Here is a 17,698-nt window from a genome sequence, read left to right on the forward strand (position 1 = left end):
ATTTTTTAAGAGCTGCTTTCCTGCGGTGGGTGAGATAAATAATACTTCACATTCCTCACCTTACCGTTCTTCTTACTGTTTAAGATTCACAGTACATAAAACAAGCCCACAAGTAATCTGTAGTAAATGTTCTGTTCTGCAGTGGGTCTCTGCAAGGGGGCATGTATGTTTTTCAAGCAGTATTGCAGTATGAATGGGAAGTATTTTTCTTTCTGGAATCACTCATAGCAATCCAAAAAACTAAAACCAATCCCTGCATAATGTAGTCTGTACTTTGGAGAGTTTTCAGGGTTTTGCTAGATTCTTTTATAGTTAGTAATTCTTCCCCTGGACTTGTCGTTAGAATCATAGAATAGTTAGGGTTGGAAAGGACCTCAGGATCATCTAGTTCCAACCCCCCTGCCATGGGCAGGGACACCTCACACTAAACCATCCCACCCAAGGCTTTATCCAATCTGGCCTTTTTGTCGATGTATGTATGCACATGTGATATGCAAGCATCAAGAGGAAAGTAATTGAAGTTGTTATCCTGTGTCTCAAGGGGTTGATAATACACAGGTAACTCCCCACCCATTAAATAATGTGAAAGTTCTTTAGATCTCCAGTTATTGATGGAGAATATTTTGTACCAGGATGATTAATATCAGACTTAACGAAGTACCTGCATAAAGCATGGAAAAACACCAGGAGAGTGTTGCACATCAAGCCCTGCGCTGGGTAGAGTAGAGCTTCATTCAAAGGCAATCTTTGGGCATAGAGTAGAAGCAAATGTGGGAGTTGTCCTTCAATACAAGCATTAATCACTATTCTATACCAGGGAGCAGCACTGCATTTTCATAACCTAAAGGTTCAGCTCTGCCCCATAAAATAAACAATGCAGTAATTTCTCTTCTTGCAATGTTTCCACTGCAGCAGACAGTTTTGAGGTCCTTTTACACTGCTGAGGCCAAGTACCAAGAATTGTCTTGTAGGGAATAAACTTGTGAAGGCAAAGGGATAAGTGATTTTCCTTTTTCTGCTCTATTTCGGATGTTTGTGAAATCACAGCATCCTAAAGGCTGTGACCAATCAGGGATTGCCTCTCAAGCATAACTCTAAAACACTTGAGCAAAGCAGCAAAGTGCTGATCCAGAAATCCCTGAGCACTGAGAGTTTTGAGGATTCTGGCCCAAGGTCCCAGCTCTGGCTGCACTGTGCAAAGAGTCAGGGAACGGGAGGTCAAGGACAGCTCTGTGCCCTGGTGCACGGGGCTGCCAAGGATCGAGCAGGCTTTGCCTCAGTTGATTTGCAGGCTGTTGTTAAGTAGCTCTTCAGCTGATTTAGCTGGACAGTCCTTTTGCCTTTCAGGACAAACTGAAGACTGATGAAGAGGCCTGAGATATGTGCAGGCACGTTCAGATACTGCAGTGCTCACCTGGTTCTGTTCAATTCTCTGCAGCCTGGATTAGATCAGGTCAGAAATGTGCACACGTAAGATGCAGGAAGAATGGCTCTTGCCAAGTAAATGCCTGTTGGGCTCTCTGTTGATGGCTCTTGTAAAGCCACAGTTAACTGAGCCTGGCCTGGATCTGCTCTCTGTCAGCAGAACAAATGGTAGAGAAGAATGATTTCCTTAATGACTTGTTTGAGCCTGGAAAGCTATAGGCAAGCAAGGAGTTTGGTTATGGGCTGTTCATTATAGTGCCTGTGCATCCATTTGCTGTCATTTATTTTGCACTGACTATTTGGTGCAATGATGAAATCGTGGTAGCCCCTTCATTTCTAAAGTAGCACAGGTCAGTCACTGGAGACTGGCTGGTTGACCACACTCAGGATGTAAGTGCCAAGAGGTGAGTGAAGTGTTAAGATTGCCTGAGCAGCAGGAGCAAAGTTGTTTTGTGTAGAGAAATGAGAAGGAATTAGGACTGTGAATGTTTTTCTTCTCTGATGCTTAGAGATGCAGCAGCCCACAGCCACCAGTGACTGAGCTTCAGTTTCTCGCAGGTTAAAAGCTGTGCACTTACTTACCTGTGTTATTCTGTGCTGGGAGTTGAGATTCAGGTTTATTGTGGTTGATGCTGCTTATTCAGTGACTAAGTATTACGTTGATTTTGGCCAGTGAGGAGTCTGCTGTATTCCTAAATCAGGTGCTTCCCAGCAGTATTGAGATGAGTTGGGTAGGTGTGTTATCAAATGGAACAAAGCAAAAGTATTCTAGTGATGCAGTTTGGAAGCTCAGCGTGCACAGAGACACGGAATGAAACAGGGACTTCTGCTAAGATGAAACACAGTTCAGTCTTTTTGTTCCTGCCTTTTTGTCAGCCCTTTATTTTAATTCCACGTGCAAAAGTCTGGTAACCATTGTATTAATTCTTAATTTTATTGTGATAACGAGTGTTTATCATGATTAATTCTTGTATCTGCACGGCATAGGGCTTTATTCTAGAGATCTACCTTCGACAACGTTGACTGCTTTCGCAAGGGATGCCCATGAGAAGCTGTTCTGTGGAAGGCTTGCATGCCTTATTAAAATACGCATTTTTTTTTCAGATTAATTTCTAAAGAAACTCATCAAATCACTGTTTACGCATCCTACTAAAAATCCATCCGGAAAAGTGTTAGAGCAATTAGGGTTATTCATGGGACAGTGGTCATCCTAGAGTGTTTGCACTGAGTCATCTTCCCTGCAGCATTTGGTAGTATCAATGGGAATGTATGAAGAGCTGTTCAGATGAGTTAAAAACAAAAGGCACATGCAGCATCTGAACAGCATTTACAGCACTTACATTGTACCTTTGTGTGGAGTTGTTAGGGGTCAACTCTGAAAGGTTTGGTACTTTCTACTTTGAATGGTAGACCGAGATGCGTAATACCTGATAACCCTATTAAACACTTGCAGTGTTTAGAAGAGTGAGATAAGCAATAAGCCTGTGCTTTCGAAGGATTTGTGTTTTCTGTAGGGAAACCCAATGGAGTTTCACTTTAGGTATGGTTTTCATCTGGGCCTGGCACTGCTCTATAATAGCAAACAACATCCAGCCTCTGGTATATGATTTTGGGCTGCAAAACTTGAAGAACTGGTTGCAAAATTAGAAAAAAGTGTAGACTTTCTATAATCTACTTCAGAGTGTTTGAATGGCTTTGGTTTTACAGGATTTAAAATGAATGATTTTCTGTTGGTTTACTTATTTCTTATATTTCTGTATTAATGGCAGTGCCAACGAAGTCAGGCAGTGATAAGCTCACTACAAAATGCCACCCTTAGATGTCACAGCAGTCACAGAGCCCATAAGCAAAGCAGGACACAGGGAAGCAGAGGGGAGAAAACCTTCTGGTATGATTAAACCATAAGATTCTGGGGCTGCAGAAACCCTAAGGGAGACTCTTGCTTCAGGGAGCTGTTAGCCCAGTCAAGAGAAGATGTATGTAACAAACATGATCCTGAAGATCTTTCCTGCACTTGGTGACCCAGATTAAATGGGCTTTAAATGATTTTTATAGTAGGAATAAAGCAAAGAAAAAGGTCTCTGGGTTTTACTGAAAAGGGAAATTTTCATAATAGTTAGACATTCCCTTCAAGAATTAGGATCAGCTCTTAATGTTTTAACACCTTTATGAAGGAGTCTGCAAAATGGCTGCAATCACGTTATATAAATATTTAGAGGAGGGCCTGGTGCCATTATTTCCATGGCTTGGGAAGCCTTTGCACTTTAGCAATTCATTTTATGAAAGTGAAAGTGCTTTTGAGATCTGTTTGAAATAATAGGATAAGCTTTGCATATTTTTTGCATAGCATTTTAATAAAAGCTCCAGACACAAGGCGTTGGGTGTAAAGCTTCTGGCTGAAACTTTTATTGATAGAAATCTGTGACTCTGTATCATGAAGATGTAGCTGTTACCTGGAAGCCTGAGGACCAGTGGTCCTTTAGTTGAATTGGTATATGCTTAGTATGGTTGTTGGCATTGCAGTGTTATCGTCATGGTCAGTCCCTTCTTCTCCCTTTATCTCTTCTACAGAGAACTGAACACTAATTTGAGACCTCCCTATAGTGTTTGGCCCACCAGAAAGTTGCTCTCGCCACTTGCTTCCTACTGCTTGTTAATAATGTGCATCTGGGGCTGTCTTCCCTTGATTTCTACAGACAACATTCAGTGCCATACCCCTTACTTTGTGCGCTTGCAGCCCAGAAGGCCAACCGTATCCTGAGCTGCATCAAAAGGAGCGTGACCAGCAGGTCGAAGGAGGTGATCCTGCCCCTCTACTCTGCTCTTGTGAGACCTCACCTGGAGCATTGTGTGCAGTTCTGGTGTCCTCAACATAAAAAGGACATGGAACTGCTGGAACAAGTCCAGAGGAGGCCACGAGGATTATCAGGGGACTGGAGCACCTCCCGTATGAAGACAGGCTGAGGAAGTTGGGGCTGTTCAGCCTGGAGAAGAGAAGGCTGCGTGGGGACCTCATAGCAGCCTTCCAGTACCTGAAGGGGGCCTATAGGGATGCTGGGGAGGGACTCTTCATCAGGGACTGTAGTGACAGGACAAGGGGTAATGGGTTAAAACTTAGACAGGGGAAGTGTAGATTGGATATAAGGAGGAAATTCTTTCCTGTTAGGGTGGTGAGGCACTGGAATGGGTTGCCCAGGGAGGTTGTGAGTGCTCCATCCCTGGCAGTGTTCAAGGCCAGGTTGGATGAAGCCTTTGGTGACATGGTTTAGTGTGAGGTGTCCCTGCCTATGGCAGGGGGGTTGGAACTGGATGATCTTGAGGTCCTTTCCAGCCCTAACTGTTCTATGATTCTACTTTGCCTTTAAAAGCCCAGCAGCTTTGATGCCTACATCTCACCCATGCAGGGAGGCAGCTTCTGCCTTCATTTTGTGCTGAAGCCTTGTCTGACTTTTTTCAGAGGATGGTGGTTACACCTCTGGTGTCCTACAAAATCTACCAAGTCCTGTTATTTGTGCACACAAATAATAAGATGAGATCTTGAGATATAATGAATGGTAGGAGGGTAACAGAGGAGAAACTGATAAGTCATCCTCTCAGGGTGGCTATCAGACAGGGGCATCAAGAGATTAAGTGAGGATCTGTAATGTTCCTAATCAGTTTTTCAGCTGTCAGTCTCTTTCCATGGCTCCTGTAACTTTGCTTGTGGTAGATAGGAAGATCTGTGGCTTTTACCTAGGTATGGTAAGGTAGAATAGGATTTTTCATTTGGGTCACATTCTGATTTGCAAGCTGGGGAATTTCTTCCCCTCTCTGTATGCAAGTTTGCCATAAAAAGAAGATGCTTGTAATAGGAAACCCTCTGGAGAGAAGCTGCTTGGACAGGAGCAAGCATCCTACTCTCCTCTGTGTTACAGTGAGCTCTGTGATCTGAACTTACCCGTACGTTCTTTACTGTGAGGGTGGTGAGGCACTGGAATCGGTTGCCCAGGGAAGTTGTGAATGCCCCATCCCTGGCAGTGTTCAAGGCCAGGTTGGACAGAGCCTTGGGTGGCCTGGTTTAGTGTGAGGTGTCCGTGCCCATGGCAGGGGGTTGGAACTGGATGATCTTAAGGTCCTTTCCAACCCAAACCATTCTATGATCCTGTGATAAGCAACATGAGCTTCTTCCTAATGAAATGTCCTCTGAGCCTTTCACATGACAAAGGCTTGAAGGGCAGTGGATGGAGGAACAGCCTGTATATTTTGCTGTTACGAATGCAGCTAAAGCCCTGCCTGATGTGTAACATCAGCTGTAACTTCTGCTTCTGTAGGTCTCTTTCTAAAGTGTCATCACACTGGTGCAATGTCTCCTTTGCTTCCAGCAGGCAAGCCCACGCAGGAGAGGTGGTAGGAGAACTGCAAGCTCAGTTTAGGTTCATCTCTGCTATTCAACGTAAATCAGTTCTAAGACTACCTTTAATATAGTGATCCTGTAGCTTGGCTTCACAAATACATTAAATCCTTCTCTTAAGCACTAATAGTACTTAATAAAAGTTTTATGAGCAATGTACATTTTAGAGTAAATTTTCATACCCATTTTCATTTTAAAAAGAACATCAAGGAGCAATGTGTTCATGCCAGAGCAAAGTCATTTAGTAGAGTCACAGAAACGGCACAGGCCCCCTCTGAAATAGTAAGAGCGTGTTGATTAGCCAAAGCGACCGACAGGGATGGGATTCAAAACTTAATTCACCATGAAGGACTTGAAAGAGAAGATGTTCCCACATGCCAGCTAAGCATATTCCTATGCCTGAAGGGGTGGAAAAGAGCCTGGCTTCATAAGGCTCTCCTGTATAGCTGTCTGGAGCTGTACAGCTGGACTGCTCTGTGTAGGTGCTGACCTTTTTTCTTGGGAGACTCTTAGAGGATTCCTTGGGACCAGCATTATCACAGAATCATGGAATGGTTTGTGTTGGAAGGGACCTCAAAGCTCATCCAGCTCCAACCCCTGCCACAGGCAGGGACCCCTTCCACTGGAGCAGCTTGCTCCAAGCCCCTGTGTCCAACCTGGCCTTGAGCACTGCCAGGGATGGGGCAGCCACAGCTTCTTTGGGCACCCTGTGCCAGCACCTCAGCACCCTCACAGGGAAGAGCTTCTGCCTAAGAGCTCAGCTCAGTCTGTGCTATTTCCAACAGCTTAGGACAGCTCAGCTTTCTGGCCTCCTCTACAGGAGAGTGACCTGCTGCTCGCCCAGCACAGGAGTGTTGGGTACCCTAAAAAGGCACCAGATGCCTGCAAGGAGCAACCAAATTCCTGCCTTCTGACACTCAGAACCAGTCCTTGTTTTCAGTCTGCTGTTGCCAGCACTCTGTAGCAGCTTTATTGTGCTTAAATGTTGTCCTGCTGTGCTCCTCACTTCAGGTTTTTGTGCCCATCTGTTGTCTGTTTCTCTGGGACAAGGAACGGCTGGAAGCAACTTACAAATTGTGTTCAGATTCACTGAATAGTCCCCAGAGGGGGATAGAGGGGAAAGGAACTTTTTTCTCTTACTACCTTGCAAGGTACAAGGCTTGTTACAGAGCTGGTTGCTTCAGTGTTTGGGCAAAACACAGTATGCCAGTCTGTTATCCATAGCAGGTGCAATGCAGTAACATGAATCTCTCACAGAACAATTGGGCTGCCAGGTAGCCTGAGGTGAGCATCCCTTTTGGTTCCTCTTTTTGATGCTGTAGGAGCCAGGGTATCCAAGGGGGAATGGTGCTGGTCTGGTGAGCAAGGCTGTGTGGGGGATGGATTGGAGATTTCCAGGCTGACTTTTAAAAGACATACAATAATTCATACACTTCTACTTGTTTTGGGGCAAAACAAGGAGTATTTCCTTTGAATAACGGTCCATTGAGTGAAATGGTTCAGGTGCTTGTCTTTTTTGTCTTTGAAAGAACATACTAGGGACTTTCTGCAGGTACATATTACTTGCTCGCACACAGGTCGGGGCTTGTAGTGGGCAGTTTTGCTGCCAGTATATGAGTCCAACCTGCGCTTTGTTGGCAGGGATGCAGCAGGGCTAAAAGGATGGAAAATACTGCAGACTTTGCATCTTGTCACTGTTGTGTTTCAAGTAATCGTAGACTTGGAGACACGGAGCTGGAAGGGGCCTCCAAAATGTGCCCTTTCCCTAGGGAAGGTTGAAGTTGTCTCTAAACCTACGAGGAAGTGTGTCTGCCTCACCTGTCCTCAAAAACTACCAGTAAGTGTCCACCATTGAATGTGAGTCATTGCAAGGATTGCATATCCACTAAAGCCACAGGTATGTGTTTAGTTTAATCTGCATCCAGAGGAGAGGTGTAATCTCAGCTCATCACGATGTAAGGAGATTTTAAAAGGAAGAAGAAAAGGACACGTCACAACAGGGAAGGGATTTAACAGGAACTAGCCACTCTATGTTGAACAAATAAACACTTCAGTGCTCTGCTATTTATGTGTTTTCTTTCCACTTGAACTTCTTAGATTGCAGAATCACTGGTGAATTTGTAGATGTATTTTTCAAGTACCCTTATGAACAGGAACTATTTCACAGTATGATGGCAGTAAAAATACTATGACTTTTGATGTCTAAAATAAAGGGTCATTATCAAATTGCTTGTGTGGGTCTGCACTTATATTCAAGAGAAGACCATCTGGCTAATAGAAAATGTCAAACCCTTCACTTTGTTTCCGTAGAGGTTTAAATAACAGCATTACTAAAGGTGTGAACGCTCTCATTCTCACACGGGGATGCTCACTCAGTGCCTTTGTCTCTTGCAGGAATCTGCTTTATGTCTATCCCCAGAGCCTTAACTTTGCCAACCGCCAGGGATCTGCCAGGAATATCACTGTAAAAGTCCAGTTCATGTATGGAGAGGACCCAAGCAATGCTATGCCGGTGGGTGAAGTACTTTGTGCTCTATGTGAATGCTGCATGGCAATACGGCAGAGTACACATTGCACTCGTAAAATCCCTGTATTAAAGAAATACATGGTTATTTTGAAATGCATTTGAAAATACACGTTCAGAGGAATATGAAATTACAGTATTTCAGAACAGAGTTCCTTTGTGTAGAGTTTGCAAAGTAACAATGTAGTAGCTAATATTTTAACTTAAGACAATTGCAGTGGACACCCTTGTGTTTGGAACAGCATCTTCACTTCCATGACAAAAAAGTTAGAGGTAATCGTTATCCCTGTGTTCAGGGCCAGAAGTGATCAGCACTTGGTAAAGATCTGCATAGGAGTGGTTCCGTTTATCAGTTCTTCAGCCCTATCTGTGTGCCTGGGTAACTGGGATTAGTAAAGTTGTGAACTCTTCAGTGACAAAGTAAAATGTTGCATGGAAGTGAAGGAGCACAAGCAGATGTAACTGTCCAGAGCTGCACAGACTAGTGAATGGAGCTGTAAATGTCTCTGTGGGATTCTGGAATAAATTACTGGTTTTACAGGGATTTCTATGGGTTTCTTTCTGTTTTGCAGGTCATCTTTGGCAAATCTAGCTGTCCTGAGTTTTCCAAAGAAGCATACACAGCTGTAGTGTATCACAACAGGTAAAGCATGTGACAGCTTGAGAAAGGATGTGACCCCATATGGGTAGTGTGATTCCACCCGAAGGAAGTTTTACCAGTGTGAAAGTGGAGTAACTCCCCAGGGACTCTGTTAATCATTTAACAGTGACTATCTGGGTGGCACTCACAACAACTGCAGTGTCAGTTGATTCTCTTGTTAGGGTTTTGCCATGAATAGGAGCCAGAGTCTTTGTTTGCCCTGGTACAAATCACCATTGTGTCAGAGCTGAGATCCCAAGCATGTAGTCCAACTCAGCAGATGCTCTAAGTATAACCTACAAGTCAGTAGTCACAAAGATTTACGTTATAAACTCGTGTTAGCATGGGCTTTGTTATTTTGTTGGAACCTTTTAGACTTAGGTTACAAACTGGAAGTACTTGGTCTGGAAAATAATTTCATGGAGTAAGGAGTGCTGAATCTGGCTTTAGCATGTTGACAGCTTTGCAGCTGAACCAGGGAGAGATGCACCAGGGAGAGAATCCTGTCCTGCAGGCTAAGGGTTGTGGCAGCGCCTGTGTGGGGTGGGGGCTGCAACTTTTGGGGACTATAACTGCATATACAAGGTTTTTCCAGTCCTTGATGATCAGAAAGTGAAGCTTTTATCCATTGGGATGATCCGTATACTTCGTTCCCCCAAGATACTTCAACTCAAAGGATTCCATCTTGAGCATAAGATAGTAAAATGCACTGTTTGTATTGATGGTGACTCAGTTAAGGGTCTGGTCTCTGCACAGATCGCCTGATTTTCATGAGGAAATCAAGATTAAGCTTCCAGCCACTTTAACCGATCACCACCACCTACTTTTTACTTTCTACCATGTGAGTTGCCAGCAAAAACAAAACACTCCCCTGGAGACTCCAGTTGGATACACCGTGAGTATCTTTCAGTCTTTGTTTCTCAGCACAGGATATGTTCATAGCACATGTGTTTGCAGTTTGTTGAACATCACTGTCAACTCATACACCGTTAGAGAGTTTGAGAATTTAACAGTAAAGCCTGCCATATTCAAGAATGCCTTAAGAAGTTCTTTCTTTTGTTAATTCCTTCTCATTGAAGTGGATACCAATGCTCCAAAATGGACGGTTAAAGACTGGTCAGTTCTGCCTACCTGTGTCATTGGAGAAACCACCGCAGGCTTATTCAGTGCTTTCTCCAGAGGTGAGTTGTTCAAATGCCTTAGCTCTGCTTTCTGTCACATCCTCACTCATCTAGTGATAGGGCAAGGGGAAATGGGTTGGAACTGGATGAGTTTTAAGGTCCCTTCCAACCCAAACCATTCTAGGATTCTATGATCTTTCTTTAACCTGCAGGTTCCACTCCCTGGGATGAAATGGGTGGATAACCACAAAGGGGTTTTCAACGTAGAAGTTGTTGCTGTATCATCCCTCCACACTCAGGTAAATGATAAGAGCGGTCATTGTAATAGTTTGATAGTCTTTGATAGTCTTTTGACTGTTGAAAGTGCTGTCAGAGTTGATACTGTGGAGAGTATAATAATCACTTGTAGTGAAATTACAATCTCATTTTCAGTTCTGAGCCAGCAGACCTGTTATTCCACATTCTGCTGTGAGTATATTCAAGTTCTGCTTAAGAGTCTGAGCAGTTTGGCCTTTATTCACAGGGGGTGAATGGCCAACCGTGTTTTCAGACCTCAGACTGTTGTGTTTAATACAACAGGTCTAACATACAGTCCAGACATATGACGTTTTCCTGTTTTCCCTTTTCCCCTCTGTCTCTTTTGTTTCTCTGTGTATTTTTCATCTTGTCTTTGATCTGCAAAGGAAGATGACAGTCATTTTGACTAATCATTTCAACTTTTGTTTTATTAATTCTCAGTGTGTCATTTTGGTGGGGTTTTTTTGTGTATTTTATTTGTGCTGTAAGTAGTAAGATGATTTTAGTGCATTTTTGTCTGTTTTAATAAGGATACAAAGTCTGTGGGACCTCTGGTTTTGCCCTGACAACTTCTGAACTATTTCAGTTGAATAAGACATATGGGCAGAGCTCTCAAAGATGTTGAGTTTCTGTTAATCCTGTGAGATTAAAGTCAGGTAGAAGAATGAGGGAGAGACTCAGTCCATGAGATCCAAATCCATAGGAAACAGAGTTACTTTTGGAGGTTCTTGCTGATTATTGGGGATTTTTCCTTGTCTGTAGGACCCTTATCTGGACAAGTTCTTTGCACTTGTCCATGCTCTGGATGAGCATATGTTCCCTGTGCGAATAGGAGACATGAGAATTATGGAAAACAACCTGGAAAATGAACTGAAGAGCAGCATTTCAGCTTTAAATTCCTCTCAACTGGAGCCGGTAGTGCGATTTCTTCATCTCCTGCTTGACAAACTGATTCTTCTGGTAGTAAGACCTCCTGTCATTGCAGGCCAAATAGGTATTCTATTTAAGTTTTATAGAGAATTATATAGCTGAAAGTTTGACACTTCCAATCTTACCATATTTATGCAGAAATAAAAAAGTCCATTTTTATGCTTTATTTTAGTGCCACTAATATACCATGTGTCTTCCAAATAAAACGTGCTGGCATCCAGATGAGTAGTGATATACACAGAAGCAATATTTAATGCAGAGGTTTCCAAGAATGACTAGTAATTTGGCATTCAAGCTGAGACACCAAAAAGGGACCTGACTTTCATGAGTTGGATGCTCAGCAGTTTCTTAGCACTGGAGCCTGTTGAGGTGTCTCCATACTGGCATTCACAAACCAAGGATTTTGACCTTACTGGTCAGCTTGGAAATCTTGAAGTAGGTAAGATAAGAAGATAGAGATACTGCATGTTCCTGAAGCTACTGTGGATCTGATACTGTCAGCATGAGTAATGCTTCTTTGTGCTCCCTGTTATGGGCTGTGCTGTGACAGTATAAAAAATCCCAAGTGGAAGTCAGGATTAGATCCTTGGTATCTAAAATAGTAGCTTTTTTGTAGGAAACTTGAGTTTGGACATGGTGGAATATAGGTATCTAAGACTGCTTTAAAAATAACAATCATTTAATTGTTCTGTATTGGTTTAGTTTGTCTATATGGAGCATCGAGGACATTCATGCATAGTGTATAAAAGCCTAATATTTACAGTCTCCAGCTGCTGTCTGCTTCATCCCTAATTTGTTTAGAATATTGTGTAGATTTCTGTGCTCATTTTTAGACCAGATTTTTTTTCCAGAAGCAGAATGGAATTGTGCTGTTGGATACAGTTTATATTTTGGCTAGGTTTAAATGGAGGAAATAGTTAACCGAGAAAAGCACAATAAACATCCAAGGGATATTATCCATCAGTTAAACATGGACTTGATCTTGTTACCATTGCAGTTGATGACCAAAGTTGGGTTGATTCCAGAAATCAGGCCTAATTTCATTAAATTTATTATTAATAGAAGTGGAGCCTTATCACTGCAACACCTGTCTTCTGTCAAGCTGTTTATTAGACTTAGTTCAAATAGGTTCAGTTTTGATGAGGAATGCTTGTTGTAATCTAACAAGCTTCACCATTTATCCTTTAGAAGATGGACAAAATGCGCATTTAGGATTTGCTGCATTCTAACCCAAACTCCTCACATTGCTTTCAGTTAATTTGGGCCAAGCATCTTTTGAAGCGATGGCATCAATCATAAACAGACTCCACAAGAACTTGGATGGAAACCAGGACCAGCATGGCAGAAACAGCCTTCTTGCTTCCTATATTTATTATGTTTTTCGCCTACCAAACACCTATCCCAACTCACCATCACCAGGTAGCTCTTTTCTTCATTTTATTTCAAGTCACAGTGTGATAAAAGCAAGCAGAAATTGCTTGCTGGCAGGTGCTCTTGAGCTCCAACTGCATGGCTGGTTCCCTGCCAAGCCCTCTTATTAACTTTCTTTATGATCCAGTGTAGCCATTTACAAGATGACTTTAATTACAGTTAGCCATGTCAGAGATTTAACTGTTTGATAATCTTAAGTAACAGCATCACTGATGAAAGACCATGAGGCTAAATTATGGCAAAAATCTGGTGGTTTAGTTTTGTTTTCTGTAGCAAGTTGTACAGATGTGATGTGCTCTTGGCCTGTCATGTTTCCCACTCTCCCTCACTAGTACTTTTGTACTTTTATCCAGTTCCAGCAAACATTGAAACTTTGCCAGAGGAGTGTGGAATACTTGAAAACACATGTCTGGGTACAGGAGGGAAAGCAATTAATTCCACCCTGCTGAGTACAAGGGATGTATCTGCATGGGGGAAGAGGTAGTGTGAGTGACAACCACAGAAAATCAGGCTTTGGAAGGACTGTTGTGCACAGCACTTTCTTCTTACATGGAGTGGAAAACCTCTGAGAGGTGTTGGGAAGGTTTGGTACTTAGCGCCCAGTCCTTTGGTTGTTTTCAATTCTGGTCTGGAAAATATCCATTTGGCTAAAAGCATTACCTCACACCATCTGCCTAAATCCACAGGGAGCTTCCTGCTTCCCAGACATCAGTGGATAAAACAGCAGTTTAATCCCATCCCTTTCTCCCTGCCGCTTGCCTTGGAGAAACAGGCAGGAGAAGGCATAGGGATTATTTCCTTATGGGCTAGATCTACTGGTTATCCAAAGGGTTTGCTGCATCAGTCTGGTGTAAAGTAGCATGGGACCAAGGCTCTGATTGATGGTCTAACCAGGATGTTCTTCTGTACACCACTGTAGGTCCTGGTGGCCTGGGGGGATCAGTGCATTATGCCACCATGGCTCGATCTGCTGTCCGACCAGCAAGCCTTAACCTCAACCGCTCACGGAGCCTCAGCAACAGCAACCCAGATATCTCTGGGACCCCCACTTCGCCGGATGATGAAGTTCGCTCCATCATTGGCAGTAAGGTAGGCGTGCAGTGCTGAGGGTCTTACAGGAACCTCAGCATCTTTTATTTACTCTTTAAAGAAATAACATGGAAGTTTTTGTGACATTTTCCTATGAAAAGATGTCCTTACTAATGGCCCCTTCTCAGACTTCTGGCAGTTACTGATAACACTACTGAAACTATGCTCCTTGAAAGTACTTGCTGATCTCCCTAACTTGTTGGAGACCATTCTGGCAGTGTTACTTCCACAAGTGTGGTAGCTAGGGACAAAAGTCCTTCCGGACTTGTCTCCCCAAGACTAGTAGGACAAGAATGGTTTTACTACCTCACTTCTCACATGGCCAGCAGCCATATCCTCTGACCAGCTTTGTTATTCTCCCCAAACCTTGCACCCTCTACCTTGCCACCCTGTGATTCCACTATTACCTCCCAAATCAAACCCCTTTCTTCTCTTCTGCATTCAGCACTAATGGCTGCTCAGATGCTTTCTCTACTACTTATGTCCAGAGCAGGTGTCTTGCACACAGCAGGAATATCCCTAGTCCCTGAATGGGCCAGGGAGGATTTTAGTGAGTGAGCCATAGTCCAGCCAGCTGAGCTGCAGTGTGAATTTATGGTGTGCTAAGTCTACACCCACACTGACTCCTCACACCTAAAAGTGGTTTTCCAGTGGGGGCACATTAGTGCAGAGCGCCTGGAATGCTCTTACTTTAACTCTTATGATCTCACTAGATGCATCTCCTGCAGAGGGCTTGTCCCTCTCTGATGATTTCAAAGTACATAGGACTGCCACAGTCCCAGTCTGAGCAATTCAGTTTTGTACCTAAATTAGGCAGGATGAGCTAGGGGAGAATCTGCTGTTTGTAATTCCCTTCACAAACAAGCCTTAGCTTGTTTGGGGTTCTCTTTTTTAATCTCCCTACTGTAATAGCTTACTCTAAGATGAGATGCTTTCCCACCTTCCAGCACACATGAGTTCCTGAGCCCTTTCAAAGAGCTGTTCCATTCCATCCTTTGGAAGATCAGTGTGCAAGTTTGTTAATAAAACCATCATCCTGACCATCCAGGCTTGACATTGGTTGGTCCTGGGCTTTAGAAGAGCAAGAAAAGCATAGCTTCAGAAAGAAGCTACCTGTTTAAAATGAATAACAACGTAATTTGCTGACCAGATAAGAGGCTGAAGCAGTTTGGGTAGGCAGATCATCACTTTTACATCAAAGTTTGGACTTAAAAGTCTTAAAATGTTTTAAAGACCACTTTAGTATCTTGCTAATTAAACAAGCCTGACCTTTTGTGAAATGCCATAAGCACTAATGTGCGTATGGCATTTACACAGGCTATCAGAAGTTTAATACGTGCTGGCTTAGTGAATAATGTCACAATACAAAATGAAGAGAGATTTTCTTCTAGGGATGTACTCCAGGCTTTAAACTAAAACCTATTCTGTGAGTAATTGTTGAGGGAAAAGTTACCTTTATGGTAGTCTGAGCGCCAGAAATTAAATTCAGCCTGACTATAACAGACTCTTGGTTGAATAGAATTATTTCTGCTTGTTAATAGAAAAGACACTTCCTGATATGTTGAAATGAGTAAAAATATATAAAAATTCCTATTCTGTTTTTCCAAGTAGTGGCTTAAGCACAGATACCCAAACTGGGAACTTGCACTTCGAATGAGACTCTATCAGGGGAGCTTTCTGCTTTAAAAAACCCCGAAGACTGGGTTGTTGTTTGATGGAAGGTTTCAGAATCCAGTTCTCTTGTAATGTAAGGTATTTATAGGATTGGTATCTGTGCTTTGAGTGTCCCCTTTATCAGCTTCTCACTTGATTTTGAAAAGTGAAATAATGATCCCCTGTACAGGATATGGAAGATTTCTCTTACTTATTTTGCCTTCATTTGTCAATTGAAGCCGCATAGATTTTATTCCCTACTAACGCAAATTTAAGTGTCTAAAAAGACCTGTGGTGAAATTCTACGCTTTGAGTGTTCCTGCAGTGCTGGAGATGTGCTCGGAAAGATAGGAAAAGATAGTGGAGTTTCGTTGCTCCAGCAGTGGATTGTCACAGATGTGTGCTGTGTTCCTGCGCAGATCCAGCTGCAGGTTGAACCCCAGAGACAGAAGAGAATTTAATAGCACTTTGTGAACTTTTCAGTGACTCTGCCAAGCAGTAAGAAGCTCTTGTGCTCTTTTATTTGCCAAAGAGGAAAGAATCTTTCCCTTTTCAGATGTTTACAACATGACTTGTGCTTCTGCAAACACAGTCCATGTATACCTTTATCCTCAGAACCTAAGTGACGTGATTAGAAACCTTGTGAGCAGAAACGTGAGTGTGAGAAAGGCGTTTTCAAAATCAGACTTGATATTACAAAACATGAGCTTAATTCAGCATTCTGCAAAGTCCTTTCGACTTTAATTCACTGTGAGCAAAATAAAACATGTTTATGGGTCTGAGCAGGGCAGAAAGCTTTGATTTATTTCTTCCAAAAAGTAATTGAGATTAAAGCACTCTCCTTATATGTGTTCAGGTTTTTTTTTTTATTGGACATCTTAAGCAAAATTACAGCATTGCTGTACTCTGCATAGAGGATAGCTCAGTGGATTAATGGTTTGAATCCCAGGTTACAGCCCTCACACTGGGCTCAACCTTGAGGTGGATTTTTCTTTGCAGCGAGAAATAGATTGTTAGGCTTGGTGGACTTTGCAGCAGATGATAAGCGCTGTGATGAAATGGGCTTCATCTTTGCTTCAGGCATTGGGAAGAAGCTCTGAGTGGGCACAGGAACTACGATGAAAGCTCTCACTCATGTGAGGGTTGAAACAAATCTGTGGAATTTATAAGGAATTGATATTCAGTTGTGGCATTGCAGAACTGCCTCCATCAGAGCTGGTTCCTGGAACCAGGAAGGTCCACGGCATCCTGCTGAATGGTCCTGACTTGGGAGCAGCCTGCGTGACAATGTATCATAGAACCCCAGACCGGTTTGGGTTGGAAGGGATCTTAAAGCTCATCCAGTTCCAACCCCTGCCATGGGCAGGGACGCCTTCCACTGGAGCAGCTTGCTCCAAGCCCCTGTGTCCAACCTGGCTTAAACAATTTAACTTCCTTTTCTTCTTGAGTCTCTTGAGAGAAAAAGGAAGCAGAAAGAGAAGGGAGATCCACAGTAACTTTGCCCATGCGATTCATTGCAGGAATAGAACTTGGAATACAAACTAGATTGAGCTTTGAAAAAGCAGGATGATTTGTCAGATAATTTGCTTGGCAAAACAGGTTGGTTGCAGAAAAGGTATGTGCTCTTTCCTATATTGGCCACACTGCCCAGAGAAAATACCCAGTGTCCATGTGAAATGTTGTTCACAAGGTTATTCTACCAGTGATGCCGGGTTTTTATTCCATGAGTTTTTATTCCATGGAACCCTATGAGAGCTGCCACTCAGTCTATTCAGAGTTCCTCAGCATTTCCATAAGAGTTGTAGAACTTACAAGCTGTAGCAAGCAATCCACCCTCAAAGTGCTGGAAACTTCAGAGGGCATACTTTGTGGTATTCACATCTGTGCACCAGTTTTCCTCAGCCATGTCGTATATCCAGGCTGGCTGTATCTCCTGCAGTGAATGGGTTTAATCTGATTAAAGTAAGAGTAGGGTTTTTCATGAGGAAGATAGTTTTTAATGTCAAGCATTACAGAGAGGGCAGGTTGGACCAGAGCTATCGACAGTGTGTATGTGTGTGATGAGATATAAAATAATCCTCTGGACTAAAACGTCTCCACTGACACCTGAGAATTCAGGCTGCTTTAACAGTGCTAACTGATGATGTGTTTGCAGTGTACCCGGTTTGATTGCTTTTAAGGACTAAGCTTTGACTACT

The 17,698-nt window shown here is 42.9% G+C and overlaps 1 protein-coding gene across 8 annotated transcripts in view; it reads left to right on the top strand.

Annotated features, from left to right (window-relative positions):
- DOCK7 (dedicator of cytokinesis 7) overlaps nt 1-17,698 on the top strand; it is a 110,843-nt gene that overhangs the window by 56,757 nt on the left and 36,388 nt on the right. For all 8 annotated transcript variants that reach the window (XM_065673180.1, XM_065673175.1, XM_065673176.1 and 5 more), the window contains exons 15-22: nt 8,210-8,327; nt 8,912-8,982; nt 9,736-9,874; nt 10,059-10,160; nt 10,313-10,399; nt 11,160-11,391; nt 12,582-12,746; nt 13,678-13,847. In XM_065673180.1, the coding sequence (XP_065529252.1) occupies nt 8,210-8,327; nt 8,912-8,982; nt 9,736-9,874; nt 10,059-10,160; nt 10,313-10,399; nt 11,160-11,391; nt 12,582-12,746; nt 13,678-13,847 (1,084 nt within the window). The remainder of the gene's footprint in view (nt 1-8,209; nt 8,328-8,911; nt 8,983-9,735; nt 9,875-10,058; nt 10,161-10,312; nt 10,400-11,159; nt 11,392-12,581; nt 12,747-13,677; nt 13,848-17,698) is intronic.

Source organism: Lathamus discolor, chromosome 3, assembly GCF_037157495.1.
Source record: "Lathamus discolor isolate bLatDis1 chromosome 3, bLatDis1.hap1, whole genome shotgun sequence".
Taxonomy (NCBI): Eukaryota; Metazoa; Chordata; class Aves; order Psittaciformes; family Psittacidae; genus Lathamus; species Lathamus discolor.